The sequence below is a fragment of the Miniopterus schreibersii genome (genome assembly GCF_964146895.1).
Source record: "Miniopterus schreibersii genome assembly, chromosome: 3".
Taxonomy (NCBI): domain Eukaryota; kingdom Metazoa; phylum Chordata; class Mammalia; order Chiroptera; family Miniopteridae; genus Miniopterus; species Miniopterus schreibersii.
Genome location: NC_138103.1, coordinates 96719907 through 96742362, shown reverse-complemented (window position 1 = coordinate 96742362; position 22456 = coordinate 96719907). Strand labels below are relative to the sequence as shown.

The window sequence follows — 22456 nt, the reverse complement described above, 5'->3', positions numbered from 1 at the left end:
AAACTTCTCGACGTCTGTTTCCATACTCCTTCCGCTCCGAGGATGGCTCAAGACAGATGCGCATCTCCATGTACATTCCCTTCCCCCAAGGTTATGAGAATCTGCACAAGACTAATAATTGGTGAATAAAGTTTCCAAATACCTAAAGTACTTGGTAATAGGCTAAGAATCTGTTTCTTATTTACTTATAAGACAGTCTAACAGTTGTAGATAAGACAATGTGAGCATAATCTTCGGGAAGGGTAGCTACCAATCTTTTGAATGGTTCAATAAGGCAAAGTACAAAATCTGTTCATAAAAATGTATTTTTCATTTCATTAAAAAAAAGCCCGTCCAATATCCCTCCCCCTCACGCAAGCAGCTGTCATCTGAGCTTCTTCAGATTTTACGTTTTTTCCATTCTGGCTCATTCTTTGCTTCCTCATCATCAGATTCAACTTGTGCAAACATGGTTTTGGGCTGAGTCCTAAAAGAAAGTTAAAGAGAAAGGGAAAAGGTAGTCGGCAAGTGCTCATTCGATTAGACTCACCTTTCATCGCGTGGGGGCACATTTGGGGACTCGATTACACTCCAGCTATTACAGATCAATCGTTAAACTTCTGGCAAGGAAAAGAATCATGAAAATTTAATAATGTTTAAGGGAAGAGCCAAAGAGATTTTTAGGGGTCTTCCCTCTGTGGCAGACTGTGGGCACGGCCCTTTCCGTGAATAAAACGAAACGGGTCAAGTTCAGTGGGTCCTCCCATACACCCCCCTCACACTCACACTCAAGCGAATTGGAATTGCTCCAGAGGACAGAGGACAGTCACCGAGCGAGCGAGAATCTGCACGCCCTGCATTTATAGCTCTCCAGGCTGTTCCTACACTTAAGTGGTCCAAACACACTTAAGCTCCCATGAATGGGAGAATCTGAGATAATAGTTAATTTACCTAATGAGTTAAAATAATAGATAACATATATAGTAATTTGAGCACTGCCAGCAAAAACAAAACCAAACAAACAGAAGGACATTCCCCCCAGCACTCAGATCAACGCACAGAAAGGTGGAGCACTGAGGGAAAATTGCTAATATCACTGCTGTAGGACCGGCAATCTCTGCATTGGGACTTTCTGTGCTTTGCAAACATACCTGGTCCAATGGCATTCCTTTCTACACCCTTCACACAGAAAGTGATTCCAAACAAAATGTCAAGTGGTTGTCATTGGCGCCCCTTTTGGTCAGCTACTGCTGATTTCCTTTTAAAAACAGCTCTATCACAGTATAAGGAAACATGAAAGCATTATAGCTGAAGATCATCTATTTCAGCTTAAATCTTCATTTCAATTCACTATATGAGGTAACTCCAGAATGGTCAATATAATATCACCAACAATAACCCCTTTTACTTGGCAAGTGAAACAGGGTTGAACCCTGTGCGCCTTGCTGTTCCTCCGTGGTCCTGGGCAAGCACACACCATCGCGCTCACGCTCTGTTCCGATGCGAGCCGCGCACTCCACTTCCTCGCGCATAAACTGGGCACAGCTCCTGTCTCTCCAATCACCTCACATGTGTACCTAAAGAGCCAAGCTGTCCCCATACACAATCCAGTTGGTTAAACTTCTCGTTGTCACTTCCAGGCACCGTTATGGCATCAACAACCAGACACAGCTCTAACAGTTCCCCAAGCAGCTGCAGGTTTTCATAGGTTGGGAGTTGCTCAATTACTAGAAAGCAGGGCCCTGGCTTTCTAACATGCAACCTGTGCTCGGTACATATTCCATCTCCTGGCAAAGATGGTGACCACACAGGTATGGACAAACCCACCCAGGAATAAATTGGTCTGGTTTTAAAAACCCTTTGAATTCGATATTTAATCTAAGAGGAAATAAAAAACAAATGGTGTTCTAAAGCTCTGCAACGCTCGTCAATTTTCGTTGTAAGGAAACTTAAGTACTAAGAAGTTGTAATGCTGCTTTTTTGAGCATAAAAAAAGAAAAGGAACAACAGATCACAGGAAGGAAACCTGAGCTTGAAAGGGTTATTTCATTTAAGTAGTTACTCTTTTCTATTTTTCTATTCCACCTATTTCCAAAAGTATGTTTAGCAAATCGGAGTTAACACAGAAGGCACAGCTTTCATCAGGGGCAGAAGGGAAGTAATGACTGCAAAGGGGCCCAGGGAACATTTGGGGAAGAATGTGATTAGTCTACAATCTTGATTGAAATGGTGATTACACAGATGCATATATCTGAAATGAGTACTTTTTGTGTTTTATTGTATGTAAATTATATCTCAATAAAATTGACTTTAAGGAAAATCAAAACAACACAAATGAGTAGAAGGTCAAGGACCAAGGAATGAAAGGGTATATAACTGAGCACAAAACTTAGCACTGAATTTCTTAGCAGTTGAGTCAAAGGAACAAGATTAGTTTTTCAAAGAAGATGCCTTTTTCTCCCTCCTGCACTTAACTCAGCAGAATTCACCCAGTAAATTTTTACATCATGGTCACTTACACTTCACTTCCTGTTTCCATTTCCTCTACACAATTTCCATTTCCTCTCCAGGTATTTTAACTTAGGGGATATCAACATTTGGAAGGTGTGAAACTCCACAAAATTTATTTTAAATTCTACTTTTGAACGAATAACTACGTTGTCAGCAAAATAGCCATATTATGTGTGTGCAACATCAAATCATGACACTTAGCTTTCATACACCCATGTTCCCCTTCCCCAAAGTGCCAAAATCAAGGCATAAACCAGTGTCCAAATTTCCCAGCGATGCTTGTTTCACACCTGTTTTATCATTTTATTGGCCAAATAGGGGAAAATCGAGCATAAGAACTAGGCTCCTTACAGTACATGGTACTGGCCAAGCTGTACAGCCATACGCAAAGAAGAAAGAAACTGGACCCTTACCTAACACCACATACAAAAATTAACTCAAAATGGACCAAAGACTTAAACCTCAGAGCAAAACTATAAAACTGCTAGAAGAAAATTAGGGAAAATATATCCCACAATCTCAAGACAGCATTTCCATTACCCACCCATTCTCTGCCTTCTGTTTAATCAGTTCCTCCAGAATTCTGTATTTTCTTTCTCAAGAGACAGGCAGTTGTCAACTCAAACTTACAGCCTCATGACAGGTTTATCTCAGCTGCCCCAAACCAAGGTCTAGAGACAGATCAAAGAGAAGATAAGGGAGAAATGCATTCGGCCAAAGGTATAATCTCTGTGGGTACCCAACAGGTTCATGGGATAAGGGAAGCCTCACTGAAAACCAGTAAAGCACCCAATTTGTTGAAATCAGCTTTATCCAGACTATTAATTTTATTACTGGGTATGGCCTACACTTATCCATTATTCTAAGTGTTAATTAGAAACTTAAAAATACAGAAGGCTGATGTGAAACTTATGTTTTCCAGTTTTACTCACTTTGTGAATAGTAAACTTTTTTCACTTGACTATGTATGTCAACTTGTTTACTAGAGTTACCAAGGAAAGAAGAGCAGATTAGATGTTCAACACAGTTATAGATTCTAACCATTAAGAAAACTAATCAGGCCCGGCTAGGCGTGGCTCAGCAGTTGAGCGTCGACCTAGGATCCAGGCAATCAGGGTTCGGTTCCCGGTCAGGGCACATGCCTGGGTTGCGGGATCGATCAATGACTCTCTCATCATTGATGTTTCTATCACTGTCTCTCCCTCTCCTTTCCTCTCTCTGAAATCAATGAAGATGTATTTTAAAAAAAAAAAAAAGAAAGAAAACTAATCAGAGGAGGGCTGGAGGGCTTTTTGTTTTGTTTTAGCTTCAATGAACTGCATTTGCTAATAGTTATTATTTCATGGCACAAATATAAAAGCTTAAGCAAATGTCTTTCTCAACTTTATAGATTATAATTATCTGATACTTTGTGCTAATTAATGTCCCCTTGGAACATGGTAAAAACTGAATTCTCAAAGTTGTTTGCACAGTCAGTCTTGGCCAGCACTGTGTGCTATAGAAAAGTGACCAAGGAAACCAAGTCCCACCTGCAATGTTTGCAGCCAAAGGAATTTCGTGTAGAACAGTCAGCAGTGAGTAAGATTTCCCCTGCAACGTGCTAGGGGCATTCGGGGTGCGCTGTGTGTGTGGGAGACTCACAGCGTGAGCAGGGCTGCCCTCTCTCTGGCTGAGCTCTGGCCTGGGCCTCCTCACACCTCTGAGTGCTCAGGTGACAGCAAAGTCTCGAATGTTTGCAGCAGCAATGAAAGGCCCACGGGTCAGGTTCTTTTTAATTATGGAAACTCCTCTGATATGATTCATCCAGAAATCTAAAGTGAGCTCTGAGGCAATAAAACGGGTATAAGAGGAAATCACTTATAATATTTAGTCATCATATGTGAGCATAAACCACAGGCTTTTTTGGCCCAGGGCCCACTGTTTATTATGAAGGAAAACCTCAAAGCCAAAGTCAATTACAGCCATGACTTGATAATCGGACACACTTGTTAACCCTGCTAGAGTGAATGCAGTGCAGATGAACTCTGACCCCATCATACAATTGCAGAATTATTAAGACTAAATAAGAGTTTGACCAAAAGATTCCACTTGAAATGGTCCCTTCCTTCTGGCGAAGAGCTAATCAAAGAAAAAATTTTAAAAACATATTAGGGACACATAAGATGAGAGGTAACAAGATGTTTCTAAATAAGGAAAGTTCTATTTTCTTCAGGAAACAGACAAGAGTATTTGGAAAATAGAAAAGCATATCTCATGGCCCCTTTTCTTGCCAGAGCAGCCGCCAGTCTTGCCGGTTCAGTCCATTCAGTGTTCGGTGTGCGCATTTGGTCTGACACGGGACATGCGGATATGTGCATATTAACATAGTGTGCCGTAGGTAGGGCATCCTAACTCACAGTGACCTGCATGAGAGTCCAACGACCGGGTGAGGGTGGCGAAAAGGACATATATGGAACCCACAGAACGGGAAACAAAGAGGGCGGGAGAGAGAGAGCAAGTGGCGGGGGGAGATAGAGAGCGAGAGGGAGGGAGAGCAAGAGGCAGGGAGAGAGGGAGAGAAACAAAAGAGCCCTTAAAAATCACCGTCAGCTACCTTATCACAAAGTGGGTGAACACGTCCGAATGACTAAATCCTTGGGGGGCACACCGACCTGAGACCTCCCGGGTACCGCGGCGCCCTCTCTGGGCTCGCCCTTATAAAGGTGTAACTGAGCGGCCACAGTTTCCATTCAGAAACGCGTGGCAGCTGGCGGCACCGCAGCCCCACTCGCACTGCCGGGCGGGCAGCGGTCCCAGCGAAGGTACGCGAATCTCAGAGCGGGCACTGAAGCCCGGCTCCTGCTTCCTAGGCCCCGGGGGCTCCCACAGCGGCCTTCCAGCCCACTGCTCCTCTTCCGTACGTGCTACCCGTTACTCTGCGAGGACAGGCCGTGCCCTGTGGGGTCAAACGCAGAAGTTTGACTCGGGAGCCAGACCCCTGTTCAAATTCCAGTTCTGCCATCTGCAACCTATGCGGCTTTGGTAAATTTATAAGCCTCAATGTCTTTATCTGTAAAATGGGGACAATAATATTACTTACCTCATAGGACTGCTGTGAGGATTAAATGAATAATATATAACGTTTTAAACAAGCCTGGTATGGTTTAAGCATATAAAAGTGTCATTAATATTATATACCTTGCTTTGGCGGTATCGGGTGTTCCTTAATCCATACACTAGGTATACCTTTTAAAATAATTAACATATTACATATAACATAGCCACCTACTATTTTTTTTAAACCCTGAGGGAAATACTTTTATTATGTAATCTGTCCTCAGTATGACTCTCTATAATCAAAATAATCTATTACAAACATCAGAATTTTCTTAAGGGCAAGTCATTTGTGGCCTATTTTAAATGATTACTTTTGTATTACTACCAAACTTTAGTGTGCAAAATAATCACCTGGGAAGCTTCTTAGGATGCAAATTCCCAGCCCCACCGTCACAGCCTAACTGAGCTGGTCTGGGGCAGGGCCTAGAAACCCGCATTTTTAACCTCTCCACTCCCACCCTCCGCTCTGACACAGACAGTCCACAAAACCAGTTGGAGAGTCACTGGCCTTCACACAGGAGTATGGTGGTCAGTGACAATCAGTCACCTAAGTATAAGTCAGGAAAAAGTTACATTTCTCCCCGTGGGGTCATGTCTCTTGCTGGCACAAAGAAACCTTAACCACTCAAAGAGTGGCCTCCTTCAATAGCGCCTACTAACTCCACATGACTTTGAATGCATCCCTTGTGGGTGGGAATGATATTTTAATACGCGCATATCCGCGTATCCTGTGTCAGACCAAACACGCACACTGAACACTAATGGGACTGAACCAGCAAGAATGGCGGCTGCTCTGGCAAGCAAGGGGCCATGGCTGACAGAGCTGTCAGGCTGTCAGGCCGCTGGCCGGGGCCAGGCTCCTCCGCCCCCACCCCCACCCCCACCCGTCTGACGTGTAAGCTAATCACATTTGGGATCTATATCCTGCCCACTCCCCAGCAGGCTCCTTTCCCCTCCCTCCAGCAACATCTTTTAACAAGAAACTGTAATCGAATCTGCCCATGTGGGACTGAACAAGAGAACTCTGTGATCCTGCTGTGTTTTAAAACTTGCACAGCTATTACTTTGCCGGTGCCAGAAATGAAATGCAAATACTCGGTCGATAAACGTAAAGTGTTCAAAGGCTCTGTTACCATCCCTGCAGAATAACAGTGAGTGTACGCAGTGTGAGAGTGGGTAGATTGTGTAGGGTCCAATTGTGCTTTTCTGGGATAAAATGAGATGCAGTAAATCTTTATTTCATCACTGACACAAGTCAATTGCAGGGAAGAAAAACAACCAGACACACATTCTCAGTTACAGTGACCTTTATGAAAGGATCCTTTTAAATATTTGCTTCCCTTCAAACACTCTGCCACTTGGCAGTAAACCGTATACTCTAGCAGGTGAACGCAGGAGACACTCTGCAGCTCTGGCTAACAAATGACATACCACAGGCGCACGGTGCCATGAACTTAGTTAGCATGCAGTAAATGTAAGGTGACAAAGTTGGGTGGAAGGAAAGAGAGGGCAGCAAAATGCCGCAGCAAGGTGTATACGAGGAGAGATCACAGTCCTCTAAAAAGCTCAACAGATTAGGAGTCAGAAGAAATGAACTCCAGTTCTGGTAGCAAGTCATTGTTAACTGCAGTCTTTAAGCTTCTGTCTCCTCACTTGTAAGGTGTGGATGTGACAATACCTGTTCAACCCTCTTTGCAGAGCAACTAATAAACCAGTATATTATACAGTTGTAAATATAACTAACTAAATCACCTACAATACAGGAAAATACCATTCGGTAATAATGGTCAAGAGTGAACAAAAACAATTTCCACTTCCACTAAATCTATTTATGGACAGCTGAAAATCTGAATGAATGACTTTCTAAGAAAATGTTAAATGATCAAACAGATTCAGAAGAGTCAGAAAACCCAAACAGACTACTTACCATGATGGAAAGGAGAGAAATTAAGGAATTACTACTTGCCCTCCCCCCGACAAGAGCACCAGGCTTGGACAGTTTCACAGGTGAATTGTATCAAATCCTTATGAAGTAGATCTAATGGTATTTAAAAGTCTGAGAGTACACATGAAAAAGGAAAGTATACAAAACTTTTACAAAGCCAGCCTAACGCTTGACAAAGCATAAGCCATAATCTTGTGAGGATCATACAGAGATGCAAGGATGACTTAGTTTGAGGAAATTCGGCAATATAATTCATCACATGCATTCATCAAAGAAGAAAAATCATATGATCACTTCCAAAGAGATGCGGTAAAGGAATTCAATAAAATTCAGCTTCCACTGCAGCTGAACATCACTCTGGCCTTTGTATGGTGCTTCCATTGTATGGGATGCTCTCCCCTTGGATGTCTGCACGGCTCACTCCCTCATTTCATTCAGGTGAGGTTATTTTAGCAGAGGTTCCACCTATTCCATCTAAACACAGCATCCTTTCCTCTCCCTGGTGACTCTATGTCCCCTGTCCCTATTCTAGTTTTCTTCTTTGTACTTGCTACTATCTAACATTTATGGATTTATTTATTGTCTGTCCCTGTCTACTGGCATATAAGCTCCATAAACACTGCTGTATCCCCACAACCTGGAACAGTACCTGACATGTAGTTGGTGTCCAATAAATCTTTATGGAATAAATGAATAAATAAATAAATAAATAAATAAATAAATAAATAAATAAGATGGATTCTTTCTTAATATGATGTATATGTGTATTTTTAAAAACTATCATGCTTTATGGGGAAATAGCATTAAATTGAATAATATGAAATTGCTATTTGATTTTTTCCACTTACAAAAAGGGCAATTACATGTTTTAACCTAACAGTCACTCCTGTTAAAGTTCAAAGGGAGGAAAGGATATGTGCTATCACGATGTTATTTAATACTGTTTTGGCAGCACTAGTCAATGCAGTTAGAGAAGAAAAAGAAATAGTAGGAATAATATTGGAAAGGATGAGGTAAATTTCTCATTATTTGTACAGGGTGAGGCAAACGTAGGTTTACAGTTGTTCATATGGAAAATAATACAATAATTAATAAATGATAATACAAGTCAGAAGGCAACCTCTGGAGCTAGAAGAGGCAAGGAATGAATTTCCCCCTAGAGCCTCTGTATGGGGCATGGCTCTCGCCAACACCTTAATTTCAGATTCCTGGCTTCCAGACAGTGAAAGAATCAATTTTTGCTTTTGAAGCCACCAAATTTGTGATAATCTGTTGCAGTAGCCATAGCACATGAATACACCTACATCACTAAAATAATTCCAGGTGAATCAAAGATTTAACTCCTAAAAAGAGCATTAAATAGAAAGATGGGGGGATTTAAAGAATAATCTTGTGAAGTGAAGTAAGTGAGACAGAGAAAGACAAATACTATATGATCTCTCTTATATGTGGAAACACCCCCCCCCCCCAAATAAATAATAACCAAGCTCACAGATAAAGAGAACAGATTGGTGGTTATAGATGAGGGGTAAGAAGGGAGGGAGAAATGAGTGAAGGGGGTTAAAAGGTAAATTAAAAAAATTTAAAAGAATAATCTTAGATAGTGGAGGTCTCCCTAACTAAAACAAAATGCAAGAGAGGAAAAATTCTGAAAACTGACTACACTAAAATAAAATTTTTTTACATGGGAAAAATGCCATAAACAAAGTAAAATAAAAATGACTAAGAGAAATGTTTTTAATGTATGACATATAAAGGGTTAAGGTCCTTACTATAAAGAACTCTTACAAATCAATAAGAGAAGGACCAGTCAACCAACAGAGAAATGGACAAAGGACATGAACAGAAAGTTCACAAGATAAAAGAATTTTAATATATGAAAACATGCTTAAAACTGTGAAAATGTAAATGTAACTACAATGGAATACAAGTTTTCACCTTCAAGACTGGCAAAGATAAAAGTAAGTACTCGCTTAGCAAGGCAGAGGGGAAGGAGGCAGTGAAACACTGCTAAGCTGGCTAAAAAGTCTCTGGAGGAAAACTGGGCACTATCTATATGAATTTAAAATACAAATACCCTTTGACTTGGAATTCTATTCTAGAAGCTTTGTACATGTAGGCAAGTATGTACGTCCAACAATATTAATTACAGTATGCTTTATGAAAACAATGTAAATGTCTCTCAATAGGGTATTGTCTTAGAAAAGTATATCCATCAATGGAAAAATACTTTAAAAGTATAAAGAATGTATGGTTGGAACTGATCCAATCTCCTACGTAAAAGACAAAGCAAAAAAACAACCACCCATAAACAAAAACCAGCTGGTAAAACATGCTATACATCTGTGTTTTTAAATAATGAATATCTACACACATACCTGCTCATTTCTACATGGACTCTCTCTGGGAGGAAATACAAGCACCTGCCAGTGCTGGGTATCTCTAAGTAGCAGAATGAAGGAACTGGGGGTTAAGGTGAAAGGAAGGCTTTCAAACGTCCACTGTCTACCCTTTGGCATTGCTAGATTTTTTCCCCAATGTGTGTGCGTGTTACATAAAAATTATATATTAAATTGAAGCCTGATCCTTTATCAAAATAATTAGCTGTTGGAAGTTAGAACAATAACCTGGAAATTCTGAGGCAGCTTCCGGGCCTGGGTTCTAGCAGTGACTTGCTATCCAGCAGGTCCTGAAAGTTATCTCTCAGTGGCTCATGTTCCTCAGCAGTAAGCTAGACCTTTGGCACCATCTTCCTGTGAGTTATATGTTGCTAATATCAATCCATAATCAGCAAACAGTATTATTTCAATATTTGTGGAGACACCTCAATGATTTACTTGGTGTGTAAACATATACACATCTATCTGGAGCAGTTTGCTGTCAAAACGATGCTATGTTTAGCAAATTTTAAACCATGGCTCTCTTTATGTTTCTTTCCTCTGCTAAATTTTGGTATGTTTTTATACATGTTTTTAAAATATAAAAAAATTTCTAAAAATAGAAAATACTCCATTAAAAACAGAAGTGTCAACAGAGCATAATCTATCAGCTTATCTGACTGCCAATGATGTGGTAATATAGCTCATACACACACAGATTCCATACAAGTGAAGGCTAAATACACACTAGCTGGCCAGCCTTGATATGACCCTCGTAGCTGTTGTAATACTTTCCAACGGTTGTTCAGAGATGTTGCATCTGTAGTGTCTGGTTAGTACATATCACGAACAGATACCACTGACAGTGCATGGTCATGTCTGTCCTGCCACAACATGTACAGCAGGGGCCTCGTACTCCCCACAGATGCCCTCAAATCCTTTCAGCATTTTTGTGCAGGATGCTTTCACACACAACAGCAGAACCTATCTCTCTTTGTCAGGGGGTTGTTGGCAGGTCGCTAAAGCCCTGGAGAGCTGGAAGTGCCTGGGAATGTCTCCCCTGACCACATCTCCAGCCATTACCAGTGACCAACAGATACTGGAGTATAAATATTCCAGGGTATCCAGGGGCATCCTATGGGATGGAGCCAAAGTGACCCTTCCTAAACTGTGCTTGGTTTCAGTACCTTTGCTTGGCTTCATTACACTTCTCCACTCCTCTACTGGTTTTTCAGGGAATGCTTTCTAATAAATCACCTTTATAAGAATCTTTTATCTCAGGGTCTGCTTCTAAGGAATTGGAGCTAAAATGATACGTTTTTATTTTATGCAAAGAGGCTCATTATACATAATTAGCAGATATGGGACTGATATCAGTATAACATGTAAGTTGAATTGGTTCATAAGGGATTTTTCCCCAGCATACTAATATTCAGAAAAGTGATCAGGGTCCAGCTTTCTTATAATTGAAGGGAAAGCTTTAGCAATACATAAACACATTGAGAGAAAAATTGAATACACTTCCAACAATACAAAAATATACATGCACAAATTTACTCACTGAGGCACTGTTAATAACTGCAGAACACTGGGAACAACTTGGAAACCTATACATAGGAGAGTGGTTGAATACACTATGGTACATCCATATAACTGAGTACTATGCAGCTATGACAAAGAGTGAGAATGAACTTAATGAACAGATACAGTGATTTACAGGGCACACTGCTAAGTGAAAAAAAAGCAAAGCCAAAAAGAGTAATTTACACTATGTTGCCCTTCAAGAAAGAAAGAAGGGGATATAAGAAAATACATATCTGCTCATTTGTGCAAAATAAATACAAGAAAGATAAACCAGAAACGGAAGAGACTAGTTACCTACAGGGGGTGAGTGAAAAAAGGACTGAAATAAGGGGGGTATTGGAACAGGGGAGTAGGGATGAAAAGGGACAGAGTACATCTCTTTTTAAGTTCTGACTCCTAGCATCACGGTAATATTTCACACACTCTATACACACCCTAAAAAACTCAGAATGTGGGGGGAAACCCCAAGAAGGAACAAAAACACTAACAAAGGAGCCTAACTGTATTTCAAATGAATAACATAACTACACGGACAGGAGTGAGAAGAAAAGATCTAAACTAAGTAACTGGAAAGTGATATCTTGACTGAACACCATAAGGCTGAAAAAGAAAGAAAGAACTGCACACAAATGCTGTGATCTAGTTAGGGAAGGTGCCTCCCGCAGGGGTTAGCAATTCTGCAACTACTTTACGTGTGCACTAGAACTGAACAAGCGATATACTGCAGAAATGAGCTGGATCTCTCCCTACTGGAGAAAGAAGCTACAAGTACAGAAAGGGGGAAAGGTTAAATGAACCCTGTGGTAAAGAACTGAAGTCAGAAGCATCAGCTCATACTTGTGGTTTTAAAATACAAAGACACATAGCTCTACACAGACACACAAATGTGTAGGTTAGTGCACATATATGTTTTCTAAGCTTTGTCAGCTGAGAGGACCTAGAAGCAGTGACATTTCAGTAGCAATGAGTACATCTAGTACGAACCTCTTGGTTTCAAAACATCCTTCTCCAACCAGGGAACCAGGGCTCCTTGGAGAAGTGCCTGATTCTAAGACTGGAGCAAAAAAGATGAAGGTGAGCCTGGAACATCTTGTGGTACCGGAAAGTAAGAAAGTGCTCAAAAAAAGAGGGACTTATTGTAGGAAGACAGGAGACACTCTGAAGGAGAGTCTACTGGCCAAAGCTGGAACAATGTGCACAACAAACTAAATAATGACAGTATTGGATTTTAACCCATAGAATAAAGTATCTTAAAGTCCATACTGATACAAAACATACTTGAAAAAATGAATAAATGTGGAAGGGACAATTCTTCCTTTCAGTAGAATTCCAATTAATAAATGCAGAAGAAAAGAGGGAAATGGAAAATCACCATTAGGCAAGGACCACAGTCATTGTTGCAGGCAAACATATTTCATGGATGATAAAATTAAAGAGCAAAGTTTAAGGAGAGACAGGATTTACATAGTCTTAAAATATCACCCCCAAGACATGTATTAATTCAAAATGTAATGACAGTAACTTTACGGTGGAGAAATGTGTCAGACACACCACCTAACCAAGCAATCACAGTTAGCATCGCCTGTCATAAGACACAGTGGCATGAAGCCCTTGATATGATGCACTGAGAACGATATGTCACCCTTGTTTCATTTTTGCCAAAAATGCAGTTTCATTCCAATCATAAGAAAATGGACAAATTGAGAGAAAGTTTAGAGAATAACAGACCGGTGTTCACTGAAGTGTCAAGGTCATGAAAGACAGGACAGACTGAGAAACTGTTATGACTGGAGGACCTAGAAGCTACAATTAAATGCAATTGGGGATTCTTCATAGGATCCCAGAATAGAAAAAGGGCATTAGTAGGAAAACCGGGAAAAATAAAGTAAGGTCTGTAGCTTAGTTAGCAGTATTGTACCAATGTTAATTTGTATTGTTGCTAATTAACTGTACTATGTGGTTCTATAAAGGTGTTAATGGGAAAGTGGTTGTAAAGAGTATACATGGATTCTCTATACTGTTTTTGCAACTTTTCTGTAAGTCTAAAATTAGTTTAAAATAAAAAAATTAAAAACCCCAATTCTACAACAGTACCTTTCTTTAGTGTAAATGTAGCTGGTTTAGTTGCTTTAAGAACCACTACATTTTCACCCATGTTAAGCCACTTAAGGGAATCTGAGCAGGCAGCTCCACTCTGCTATGTGTTACTTCCAGGTACAGTGCTACAGATAAAAGTGAGTCCTACTAACAGACCCGCATCTCCTCCCCTTCATTTGCTCCTAACCCTCCTCAACTAAGATAATGCATATGGGCAGTAATTGTTTTTACCATAGGTGGAATGGACACCACATAATTCATGGGTTTACACTAGGCTAAAACTCTGGTGGAACTGGCCCAGTTTGAAAATATACCATTTGAGAGGCCTAAGATACAAACAAATGCACAGGTTTCACAACTATGGGCACTTGGCCTATTTTTCATGCTCAAGAATAAAACAAGAAATGGAGAAGTTAGAACCTCCAAGCAGCCATTGTTACGTTCTTTCCAATTCATTAAACACACAACTTTTCTCTTTCAAAAGCCTGTTTCCTTACTTGGAATACGCCGGAGAGACCCAATATGGGTTGTCCTCGGCAGCCTTGGCGTGGCGCAAGATGGCCTCCCGGGGGTTGCTGTCATCGGTCTTATCCAAAGCGATGTTCTTCACGATATATGATGACAGGGTGCCCCCGTGGGTGCCCACCCGGCCACCACGACCTGGTTAAAAGGAAAAACCCGAGTCAGAGACATAATGAGCATGACAATGTGTCAGTATACCCTGTGCACATGCTACCGATCTGACAAGGCTGAGAGCCCCTTGGCGCTGGCTTCCAGGGCAGCGGTTAAATGAATGAGAGTGGGCCCAGAGCTTTGGCTCGACCCGCCGCCTGTCATTCTCTCCAGAATCAGGACCTTGTGCACGCAGGGCTTCTTCACACTTGTGTGAAGCACACAGATCTCACTAGTACTTGAGTGTTGTCCTCTCAGCTCTCATTTATGATGATCACAACCAAAGTAGGAACTCACTAAACTTCAACTTTCCCAAAACATTTTTAAATAGACACATTTTTGTTATGACTTAGTTGCTTAATTTACATAATGATACCAAGGTCGGAAGAATTACAAATAGTTTGGCATGTATATACCTTAAAAAATTCCTCAGGCATAATCACTTGAAATTCAATAAATAAAAATAACCAATATTTGTTAGATGCTATTTTAGTTTTGAACAAACATATCTTAGGGCTTACCATCTCCCAAGGACCTTGTAGGAGAGAAAGCAAGCTGAACACACTGATTCACATTATTTTGCCGTGCTCTAATTGCTCTAGGAGACAGGAAGCTGCATAAGGGCAGGGGTTTACTCACAGTAAGTCCCCAACACACCTCATAGTAAAAAATGTATGACTTTTTAGGAAGATTAAAAAAAAAAACATGAAAAGTCAAACAGCACTAAAAGATTAATTTTATAAATCAAGATATGAAGAGACTAAATAAGGCAGGAAATAATTAATTGCCAAAGAATTTGTACGGCCAGTAGTTATTACAACATTTGGAGGGAGGAGAGAGCTCTTCAGGCTGAGGTGGTGGAGGGGGTCTTTAGGAAGAGATGAATCCAATTTGGGGAAGCTCAGAAGAGAGAGAAGGCTATTTCCAATGAGCAGAATGGTTAAGTATAAAAATATAGAAAGGAAAACTCAGTGGGCATTTGGGGGCAGGAGTGAAGCAACAGTCACATCAGGAGATCGGTGTAGAGGAAGAGAGAGTGAGGTGTAAGCTCTCAGAAGTGGTTACAGTCAGACCGTCAAGAACTTGAATCTCTGGAAATGCGACTAGACAGTGGAAACCTTGGGAAGAGCTGAGGGCAGTAGCAACATGAATGCTCGAGGAGGTTGGAATAAAAGCTCTGTGTAAGATGCATGCAGGCGAGGTAGGGAGAAGGGAGAGTGACTTAGGATACGGTGCCTAGTTAGAAGGTTTTTTCAATAATCCAGGCCAGAATATTATTTAGGAGCGTTGATTAGGATGGTGGCAGAGAAAATTTTTTTTAAAATCAGATTGATATTGAAATGTGTTCAGTGCTGAAGGGGCCAGCCAACCCGATGTGGGTCCAGAAGCCGGGTTCAGATGAACGTCAAAGCCGTCGGCTTGTGAGCCTGGGACAGACGGGAACTACACGGTGATGACAGGAGGTGGGATCTGGTAAAGGTATGTGCTGCACTACGGCCAGTGCTGCTTTGCTTCCTTCCGGTCCCAACTTTGTTAACAACTCTAAGGACTTTTATTCATCTTCTAGGGAAATGGGCAGCTCCATTTTACCAACACAGAACTAAGACAATGGCCATTTTCTGCCTTGTGTGGAATTGAATCCAACCTCGCTTCTGGTCAGAGCGCTAAATGTTGCATATTAAGCCACCACTGAGCATCATGGTGATAACTTTGGGTTCCCAGGAGCCCCAGAGTTCCACCGAGGTCATCTAAGGGGCCAAGTTAGAAACCGAGCAGATGGGCTCCCAGCTTCCTCTCTACTTCAGCACTGCGGCTCCATCTTATCAGCTATATGCCCTGGAATTCTGCATCTTATATTTAAGCAAAAACTTCTCATGCTAAAAAGAAAACGTCTGAAAACACCTATGTAGTAAAACATCTCTGAAGTCAAAGAAGCACCCAAGCCCCAAAGATGGTCCCAATTCTATCTCAGTGACCCTATCCTGCCCCCTGACCCCCTCTGCATGTCAGGAGCTAGAGCGCAGTCACCTGGGCCTGCCACAGGAGGTTCAGGCTTGTGGGACTTCAGGGGGTCCAGCCGGTCCTTCTCCAGCTGCTTCCTGGTGCTCCGCTGGCGGGGCTCACGGAACATGGGCAAGGCGTGAGCTGCGAGGAGTCACATTTGAAAAATGTCATTATAATAATAACCCTTCCATCCAACAACATAGCTGAGGCATGACTAACTGGGAGATGAGGTGGAAGTCATAATGACAGCCTTCCTCTAATAACAAAAGACAGTCTCCCTGTAACCAATTAACCGCTTCTGCTTGAGAGCAGACTCATTGTTCACCTCTCCTGGCAACCAGTGGCGCTCAGGAAACACTGTCAGACACTGTCACGGAAACACGGTGAGGCGCCCCATTTCCCAAACCCTGGGGAGCAGTGAGGCTGAATTTCTGTGGTTTGGAGAAGAAGCACTTTGATGGGACTGCCTCTTATTTCTTCTTATGGGGCCCACAATGAACAATGCCAACAGCCTGCCTGTCAGCCCCGAGGTTCCTCAGATGCCTCAGGAGCACTGGACTCACTTCACATGTTTCTGAAATGTGACCACCTCTCGGGAGGAGTTGACAGCACTGAGTAACCGGAAGGGAGGGGCACTTATCCCGCTGAAACTGGGATAAAGGTTGCCTCGAACGCCCAGGGTGCCTGGCTCTCCTGACCTGGCGACGTGATGCGGACTCATCCTACATCCATGTAGGACAAAACCAAACAATAAAAATCAAAGCAATCCCTGTTCAATTACTATTGTTTGTTTGCTCAGTGTCAGAATTAAATTCCAGAATATAAAAGAATACATAATTTTAAAAGGGAAGCTGATATTCTGGGGGGAGGGAGAAGACTGGGGGTTAGGGGGAAGATAATTAAATTTAAATATCTTTTTCTTTCTTTTTTTTTTTTACCAAAAAAAGCATCCGAATAATTTCTTTGGATGCTTATGTGCAGACTAAAGCCTTCTTTAAAAGGGAAAACTTTTCCCAGGGGACTGAGAGAGGCAGGTAAGGGAATAATAAGGATTTAAAAGGAACTTATAATATGAACGACAGCAATGTCTGTATCACCTCAAAAATGCTCCCAGTACCCCTACCCTCCACTCCACCAGCCAGCCGGGCCAGGGCCGTATCACGCGCCAGAGGCACAAGCCAGCCTCGAGTCAGGGGAGCTCAGGAACACAGCCACCCGTCACTGTTGGGCAACACGACACAACAGTATTTTTAGGAGGGGGAAAAATAGCTTTTCACTTCAAACGGCTAGAGGAATTTAAGCAGGCCGCGTGTAATTACATGAGCTAGACTGGTTATGACACCGACTTTAACACTTCTACTCTTGCAAAAAGAGTCATGGGATGGATCTCTTTACTGATCATCAGTTCCAAGGGAGTTGGTCTTACAGGAGACCCACCACCAGGGAGAAAACCCAGCAGTGCAGCACCCCCTGGGCTTTAGACTGAGACACGGGTACAGTCCACAGGGGCTTCTGCCGATGACCACTGCTATAGCATCCGAGATTTCCTTCCTAGCTGCGACTTAGGGCCCACCCGAGCCTGAGGCTCTGGGGAAATGAAATTCGCCCTATTCACAAGGTTGTGTGACAAACTCAGAGAAGCTGCTGTGTCCTGTAAAATTTTGATCCCACCCCAGGTAGTTAATTTTACATCTCAATATCTCTGGGTTGGGCTATGACATGGTCGCAGAATTGCAGAGGGAGGTGGGGGAGCCTGCACACAGTCTCCTCCCACTCCTGATAAAGCTCAGTTGTCCAACATTACACTGCCAGTCAGTAATTGAACTGGACACGTCTAGCTCCCCTGATTCCAAGGCGAGCACTCCTTCTTGTTTATTCTTAGAGCAGATTGTTATTCTTTAAAAGGCCTCTATGGAGCGATGCATTAGGCTCAAACAGGCTTTTCCGTTTGGGGTTGAAAGTTACAAGAAACATCTCTGTCTCTGTGATGAGTCACAGGAGCTAATGGGGTTAGCTGTTACACGGCTCGTGGTCCTGTCCACATGAATGGGATGTACTGTAACATGTGCCTGAACTCGGAGGGTTTGTCCTGCCTCCAGAGCCATGAGATCAACGCCACACTAGAGCAGAAGAGAGATGTGAGATGAAGAGATCACGCTAACCACTTACGGGTGATGATGTAGTCCTGGGTCAGAGTTTCAGCTTGTTTTGCCTTCCGCTGGGTTTTAACCACACATAACTTTGCTCCCCTGGGGAGGGTAAAAGCATAGTATTTTTACTTGGTTTTAGAAACAGAAAACTCGTGTTGAAAGCGTCAGACACTTTCAGGAACACACTCTGTGCGCAACATCTCACTGTGTCCTTGACTTTCTCAGGGACAGCAACAGGTGGGGCCCTCAGTGATAAGAGATCGACTGTAAGGAAAGCACGCCTGCCAGTCAGTGGTTACTACTCAGTGAAAGGGTTGCAGAGGTAACTGGGCGACAGAAGCTGGCTTAGAAGATGTATAGAAATAACAGTTAAAACCTTAAGGAGATATTAATAGCATTAATCAACCTTTTTACCCTAAAGGTCAGAGGGTTCAAATGTTCTTTTATGTCCCAGATGAAAGCAGTCTGGGTGGTCTGGACCCCAAGCGGCATTTGTCCACATCTCAAACACAAGAGTGCAAGTGTCTGGAACTGAGTTGGCTTGGCCACACTGCCAAGGAACTATAGCACAAGAATGCATGGGACGAACCAGCAGTGTGCTTAGGACATTGCACTTCTCCTTAGCGGCACGAGCCATCCCATTCAGGACAAGCAAACACAAATAAGCGGATCTCTTCAAGACCCCAAAGGCAGTGCTTTCTAAGTGGATGCTGTCAAATGGGGCTCATCATTTTCTCAAATGGAACCAACTCCCTTTCATCCTAATTATATTAGCATTCTCAATTTTTTTTTATTAAAAAACAAACAAACTCCTATTTGTTCTTAAATACCACAATATATAACTTTATTTTATAGGACAAGGGTCCCAACCTTAGTCCAGAAAGTTCTGAAGGAGCCAAATTATGGTCAATGGATATTCATTAATAAAGGACGGGTTTCCTTTCCCTCTAAGGATGTGGGACCTCAAAGCAGGTTTATGGGGGATTCCAGTGAAATTAGCATGTAACTTTTAATAATCGCTAACCAAGATTTACTCTAAAGAGAGAACCATTTCATCACTGTAGCCTAAGAGAGAAAAACAAAATCTTTCTTTCCCATGTCCATCCATGTCCATCTTTGTGCCCAAGGAAAATGGGAATAAGTGAGGGACCAACAGAGCTTTAGTGAAGTTCTCTGAAACACACTGGTATGCTGATGTTGGGCATTTGGGGTGGCCTGGGGTCGGGAGGGGAAAGTGTTTGCGCTGTCCCCTTCTGCTGGCAGAGAAGTGCCCTGCCAAACATCCAAACCAGTGTCTGATAAAAGGCCAGAGAGGGAACAAAACAGACTGGCCGGTCCCATTTCCTGAAAGTGGTCAGCTCTCTGCTTTGTTAATCCCCTACATGCATCACTGCTAATGCCACTGTCCAGGGTGGTATGCAAAGTGGGCCCGGCTTCCCCCTGCACTCAACATTTCAGCTAAAGACCTTCAAATCCCCAGGAAACTTTCACTTTGAATTCTGTATGGATCAAGGGTGATACCCAAATCCTCTTAAAGCACAAAGCTAAAAGTCTGAGGCTTTACTTGGTGCCAGCTGCATTTTCTAAATGGGTGGATCCCCATCAAAGGAGGAAATAAATAAAAGCAGGGCCCTCCCCCCAGTTGTTGTCATCCATCTAAAACAAGCAATACTTCTGAATACCTCTGACTCTTGTTGGGGTCGTAATAGACTTTCGCCAGCCCATTTCCAGTTCCCACCATGATCTGGTTCAGCTTTGGATGCCACAGACAGCGGACCACGCTCTGAAAAGGAGAGGCATGGTGATCAACTACAGGGGCCAAACACAAGTGCGAAAGTCCTGCTGGTACTCCAATGAGTGGTTTACTAAACAGGATATCAACCTAGTGGTCACCTCTGTGCCTTTCAGGACATTTTCTTCTAAACCATAATGAGGTCGTATTCCTGAGGTGAGGCTCCATACTAACATTTATTATCTGTGTGACACCTAGAAAAGTAATAAAGATGCTCCCTCCCTAACCCTTCCTCTCTGTCCCCAGCAGCCTCAGAGCTAGGCTTCCCCAGGTCCGCTGCCACGTGAGGCTGGCATCTTAGAATGCCAAACACACATAACTCAGTTCTACTGCCTCTGAAGCTGATTTAGGGCTCGGTGCTTCATGTTCTACACACACAAGACGTCCCGCTGGGCAGCAGACTGAGGCCAGGTGGTTATTGTTTTCAGCTCACATAGATCCAAATCTCATAAAGCTTTTGCAGGGACAGCACACATAGCTGCAGGCAGTGAAGAATACCTCCCTATCTATGAGATAAACCAGCAGGACATAGCAGAAGTGAAACAGAGATGCAGAGTACAGATGTGACATTAACCTAAACGAAAAGCTGTTTAAGGGAAGGTTCACTGGAAGTTCTGCTCCCTTGAATCCATTACTAGTGAGGGAAGCAAGTGGTGCTCTGGGGTCAAAAATAACCGTGAGTTCTCAGTGAGAACTGCAACCTGTGTTTAATTTTTGTCTGCAGTGAGAGGGCAGCGGTGGGAGGGATGGCAGGGACAGAATTAGGGAGAAAGAGATGAAGTTGAAGTTGATAGGAACAAACACCAAGTGCTGGGTTCTGCAGAGCTCACTGTGACGGGACAAGAAATGAGTGGAAACATCAATTTAACATTTATTACCAGCTTATCACGCACCAAGCAATGTACCAGGACTAAGGAAAGAAGAGTACAATTAGATACTGCCATTTTACATTCTAACAGTACAATGAAAATCATGGAGTTTCTGTCTCCTAGATCTAACTTGAGTTGATCTTTGGTTTCTTTTTCCTAACCACTCACTCTTTTGTTAACATAGAATAGCTGGGAATCTCTGCAGTCCCTTTTGATAGAAACTCTGGCTCCCGCCTGACTGGAAAAAATATGCATATAGTTAAATGGCTACCAATCCTTCCCTGAGATTCCAGAGGAGCTAGGCAGGACACGTAAAGGAGTCTGCAGGACTTCAAATGCATGACTGACAACACCCTACAAGAGTGGTTCTTAAGCTCTGTACCACTGACGAGGGTTGAGATGTCCCACTGAGAAAAGTCAAATCAGAATGCCTGTCCTTCCCATTGATATGAGGGAGATTAAGCTAAAAGGGTAGATTTTCACAGCTTAGGTTTTCTTTCCACAATTTTTTGTAAATCTATGGTGCCTGCTACCCAATGTCAGCTAGCAAGCACTTAAAGATAAATATATACATTATATATATATTTTTTTCACACTCACAACAGTGAGTCACTATTAACAGAAAAATTTGAAAAATCATAAATCATAAACTCATACACAGTTTGACTTTTTTGGGAGGGTTGTCATTGTTGTACATAGGCTGTGGGAAATACTTTAAAATGCAAACACTCGTAAAAATCACATTTTCTCCTAATAAAGCTGCCTAGTTGTTCAGATGGAATTAAATATATCAATAGCTCATGGTTTGCAAAGCACAGGCTGACTCGCAGGTGCTCTGTTACTAAGACTAATTTGAGAACCATTCCTACATCACTGGAAATTTCCAAATGGTCAAGGCAGGTATATGGGAACATGAGAAGAGTCACAAACATAACCTCATAACCCCTATCTACAGTAAGTTCACCCAAGCCAGTATCATCTTTCAAGTGTTTGCTTAGATGTCATTGCTACCCAGACCATCCTATTGAAAACTGTACCCCATAGCTCCCCTTGCTCTGCTTTCTCTTTTTTCATAGCATGTATCACCTTTTTACATAATAGACAATTTATTGTTAGTTATGCCTATCCCCTTGCCTTCCCCACTAGCACATATGTTCCACATGGGTAGAGATCTTGGTCTGTTTTGTGGGGCAATGTATCCCAAGTGCCTAGATTAGTGTCTGGTACTCACTAAATTTTTGCTTAGGAAATGAATGAAAAGTTACAATTCACTCAAGCCTAAATGAATTGCTTTGCTAAGTGGAGTTGGAGACTGATTTTCAAGTTAAAATATTACTACCTATGAGGAATAATTTTCTCTCCAGACCATTATTATACTC

At 42.2% G+C, this 22456-nt stretch overlaps 1 protein-coding gene across 2 annotated transcripts in view; it reads right to left on the bottom strand.

The window, feature by feature from the left end:
• Positions 1–286: 286 nt before the first annotated feature.
• WDR70 (WD repeat domain 70) overlaps positions 287–22456 on the bottom strand; it is a 173240-nt gene continuing 151070 nt past the window's right edge. For both annotated transcript variants that reach the window (XM_081133024.1, XM_081133025.1), the window contains 5 exons: positions 20099–20199; positions 18436–18515; positions 16291–16407; positions 14088–14250; positions 287–466 (listed from right to left, as the gene is read on the bottom strand). In XM_081133024.1, the coding sequence (XP_080989150.1) occupies positions 379–466; positions 14088–14250; positions 16291–16407; positions 18436–18515; positions 20099–20199 (549 nt within the window). In that variant the 3' untranslated portion in view covers positions 287–378. The remainder of the gene's footprint in view (positions 467–14087; positions 14251–16290; positions 16408–18435; positions 18516–20098; positions 20200–22456) is intronic.